This window comes from Athene cunicularia, assembly GCF_003259725.1.
Source record: "Athene cunicularia isolate RWA chromosome 22 unlocalized genomic scaffold, athCun1 chr22_part2, whole genome shotgun sequence".
NCBI lineage: Eukaryota > Metazoa > Chordata > Aves > Strigiformes > Strigidae > Athene > Athene cunicularia.
Genome location: NW_020799129.1, coordinates 26,524 through 30,285, shown reverse-complemented (window position 1 = coordinate 30,285; position 3,762 = coordinate 26,524). Strand labels below are relative to the sequence as shown.

Here is a 3,762-nt window from a genome sequence, read left to right as displayed (position 1 = left end):
CAGGGCCAGACGGGGGGCGGGGCCGAGGGGGCCGGGGGTGAGGGTGGTCGCCATGGTTACCCGGCGCGGCCCGTGCCTCAGGCCTCGGCCTGGAGACCCCTAATACGCCCTGGGGCCCCCAACACAGCCTGGGGACCCCCACCATGGCCGGGGGACCCCACTATAGCTTGGGGACCCCACCACGGTCTAGGGACCCCTAGTATGCCATGGCCCCCCCCCCCAACCTGGAGACCCCACTATGGCCTGGGGACCACTAGTATGGCCTCAGGACCTCTGCCACAGCCTGGAGACCTCCACTGTGGGGACTCCCCAACACCCCCCCAGTGCCCTGGGGATCCCCACCACGGCCTGGGGTCCCCACTATGACCTGGGGACCCCTGCCATGGTGTGAAGGACACCCTGGCCTGGGGGACCTCAGGCACTCAGGGGCATCTCAGCACGATGACAGCCAGCGCACCTCGCCCCTGCACAGGGGACAGGCAGAGCTGGCTGGGGGCACAAGCAGGACAGGGCAGGCAGGAGGTGCCCCGGGGAGTTCCGGGGTTTCTGGAAATTTCCTGCCGGGTGAGTCACCTCGAGTCGAGGAGCCACACAGGGCTGGTCAGCACTTCTGGGAAGCGAAACTGGCCCCAGGAAACCACCCCAACAGCCCGCGGCAACGCAAGCCCAGCCACGCACTTCCCTGGCCCGGCCAGCATGGTGCAACTGCTGGCAGCCCAGCTGGACGTGGGGCATCCTGGGAAGTGGGTGTGCTGCTTGCTGGGGGGTGACGAGGTACCGCATCTCCCAGGGTGGGCACAAGGGACTGGGGGGACAGTGAGGTCCTACAGCCTCTGATATAGGGATGGTAGAGACAGGAGAGTTGATGGAGAGGGCCCAGACAGCCACAGTGCTGCAAAGCCATGGGCCCGGGCGGCACAGGAGGAGGCTGTGGGGAAATGGCAGAGCAGCAGTGCTTGCAACACTGGCCCCTTCCGGGGCAGCCAAGGTCCCCAGCTCTGACGAGGATGGGCATCATTGCGGCCTCGGTGGGATGGGACTGCGGCTGAGGCAATTCCTGCTGGGTCAGCCCGGCTGCCAAGGGCCGAAACACAAGCATCGGCCTCACACATTGTCCCCAAGTATCACCCCTGCTCTCTGCCCCACACCCTGATCCCCAAGCATCACCCCTGCTATCTGCCCCACACACTGACTCCAAATATCACCCCTGTTCTCTGCCCTCTCACCCATCCTGAAGCATCACCCCTGATCTCTGCCCCACACACCAACCCCAAAGCATCCCCCCTACCCTGCCTCACACACAACCTCAAAGCATTGCCTCTGCTCTGCCCCAACACAGCCCCTCCCACAGCCCCACAGCACTGCTTGGGGGCAGCCAGCCCCCCAGCCCTCCCAGTCTCACTAGAGGAACTGAGCAAACCCATTGCGAAAGGTGGAAATCCCGCCCTGACAGTGCTTCCTTCCAGAGAATCTTGAAAACCCGGCACACAGACGCCAGACTCAGAGAGTGCCCAAGTAACGCTGCAGGCAGGACAGGCAGGAGCAGGCAGCCAAGTGCCACAGTACTCAACAAGTACCGACAGGTCTCTGCCCGGGCTTTTCCAGTCAGCAGTGGCGATGGCATTCGTCCCCGATTTAGACACACTAGAGAGCAGCAGGTAAGTGTGGCTGTGCCAGAAGGGACACTGGGGACATGATGCCTCCCTGGTACCATGGTGGCCCTGGCTTCACCATCTCCCTTTGCCTTTCAGCCTGAACGAGGAGACATTTTATGACCCTGACTGCATCTGCCTGCAGAAGGTAACACAGGGGTGGTGGGAACAGTGAGGTCCCCATGATGGGGAAGCTGGGCTCTCACCCCACATCCTGAAGCCAGGCTCTCACCCCACGTCCCCTTTCCTTCCCAGAAACCTTGCCTGGAGACAGAGGTGACATCACCCGGGGTGGACATCCAGGTCACCGTGACCAAGGAACACCCTGCCAGGAACTTTCGCCGGGCCGCCATCCTTGTGGTTGCCATGACCAAGCTCCTGAAGCAGCCAACGCACAAGGACTTTGCTGACAGTGACCTTGCAGGCTTTCTGGATGATATTTTTGGTAAGGGGTGGTGGTGGTTGGGGTGTTACCGCAGCTGGGGGAAGCTCTTGGGGATGCACTTGGACCTGGGAGCATCAGCATACCCCTGACCATCTCCCTTCCTGCAGAGCCTGTCTCCTTCCAAAGGGTTGAGAGCAGCTACGCCAAGGCGCCCGTCTACCGCTACACCCGGTCCCAGTCCTTCGACATCCTTGACATAGACCAGAAGTGCTTTGTGCTGGAGTCACCCACCCAGCTGGTGGCCCTGCACCTTCAAGGACCTGATGGTGGGCGGAAAGGTGAGGGGACACAGTCCCAACACAATGTCCCCATCCCCAACCCTGGGACCACCCAGGAGACACCCCAGAACCCCAAGACCACTTATTAACCCATCTCCTCTCTCTGCAGTGAAGCTCAACATTGCTCTGTACCGACCCCGAGCATCACAGGGTGGCCCAGGGACTGGGCGGATGCCAGTTGCACTGGGCATCAAGGGCTTCCAACTATACATGTCATGTGTGATGAGTGGTTCTGAGCCTGTGCTGCAGCTGGAGGTGAGTTGGAGGTCCCACTGGCTCCATCCCCCATGAGGAGAAGGGCTCCATCCCACCCTTAACCCCGTTTGCCCCACCAACTTTAGGAAGCCGACATCAGGAGGGACATCGAGAGTGTGGAGCTGACCCGCTTCATCTTCTACCGCTTGGACAGCCCAAACGAGAGGACCACGCGCTTCGAGTCGGCTGCCTTCCCTGGCTGGTTCATCTGTACCTCCCTGCAGCCCCGCCAGCCCGTTGGCATCACCAACCAGCCTGACCAGGTCAACATTGCCACCTACGAGCTGAGTGGTCACTGAGGGGCCCCTGCGCCCAACCAAACCCAACCGGCAGTTGCCGGTTTTCAGGCTGTATGTACCGAGTACAAACCCCCACACTGGCACCCCCATCCTCCCCATCTATTTCATGTGAAATAGCAGCTCTGGGCCCTGTGGGTCTGAGGCACCCCAACTTATCCCTATTTATTGTGTCTATCCCTTGCTTTTAACATATATAATTTTACTGGAAATATTGTGGTATTGTTATCAAGAATGGGGGTATTTGTTGATAATGAAAATAAAAGGTTTCCCAGGATGGTGTTGCTCAGTTCGTTGCTCTCACAGGGGTTAAGTGATGTGGGGGTAGCTTATGGATGGGAAAATCCAGCTGTTTCGGCTGGTTTGTGGGGTCTCCACGCCTGGGTGCAAAGCCCAAGGGGTACAGGGTGGCCTCACACCCCTGGGACCCACTCCACACCCACAGGCCCCCCCCAGACCTGGGACCACCCCATCCCCATCCCACAGTGCAGCTGGGGGCTGGGGTGGGCAGCCCAGGAGTAAGGGTCACCCACAGCCCCCAGCAGCCCCCCGGGGCTGCCACCGCTGTCCCAGCCCCTACCACCACCTCCCAGTGTGCTGTGGTGGGCTGTATGTAGCATGACATGACATCATACAGCACGGCATTCCACGCGACACCGGCCCACGCTAACTGACGGAAATCGGCTCTAATTAACGGGGCAACCGCCGCCCGCCCTCGCCACGCCTCCGCCACACCAGCCACGCCCTCTATACGCCCCGACCACTCCCCCAGCAAGCAGTAAGCCCCGCCCCCTCTCGGCCCTTCTCCCCGCCTCGTCCCGCCCCCCCTCACTCAC

The 3,762-nt window shown here is 61.2% G+C and overlaps 1 protein-coding gene across 1 annotated transcript; it reads left to right on the top strand.

Moving 5' to 3' along the window:
• Positions 1-1,617: 1,617 nt before the first annotated feature.
• On the top strand, positions 1,618-3,160 carry LOC113488139 (interleukin-1 beta-like). The gene is made up of 6 exons (XM_026863165.1): positions 1,618-1,658; positions 1,752-1,800; positions 1,908-2,097; positions 2,205-2,375; positions 2,485-2,630; positions 2,717-3,160. Exons 1-6 carry the CDS (start codon positions 1,618-1,620, stop codon positions 2,927-2,929), a joined length of 810 nt encoding a protein of 269 aa, XP_026718966.1. The 3' UTR covers positions 2,930-3,160.
• Positions 3,161-3,762: the final 602 nt, after the last annotated feature.

Coding starts and splice junctions, on each gene's coding strand:
- LOC113488139 (XM_026863165.1), top strand. CDS start 1,618: ATGGCATTCGTCCCCGATTTAGACACACTAGAGAGCAGCAG. Junction 1,659..1,751: donor GACACACTAGAGAGCAGCAG/GTAAGTGTGGCT, acceptor TTTGCCTTTCAG/CCTGAACGAGGAGACATTTT. Junction 2,098..2,204: donor CTTTCTGGATGATATTTTTG/GTAAGGGGTGGT, acceptor CCCTTCCTGCAG/AGCCTGTCTCCTTCCAAAGG.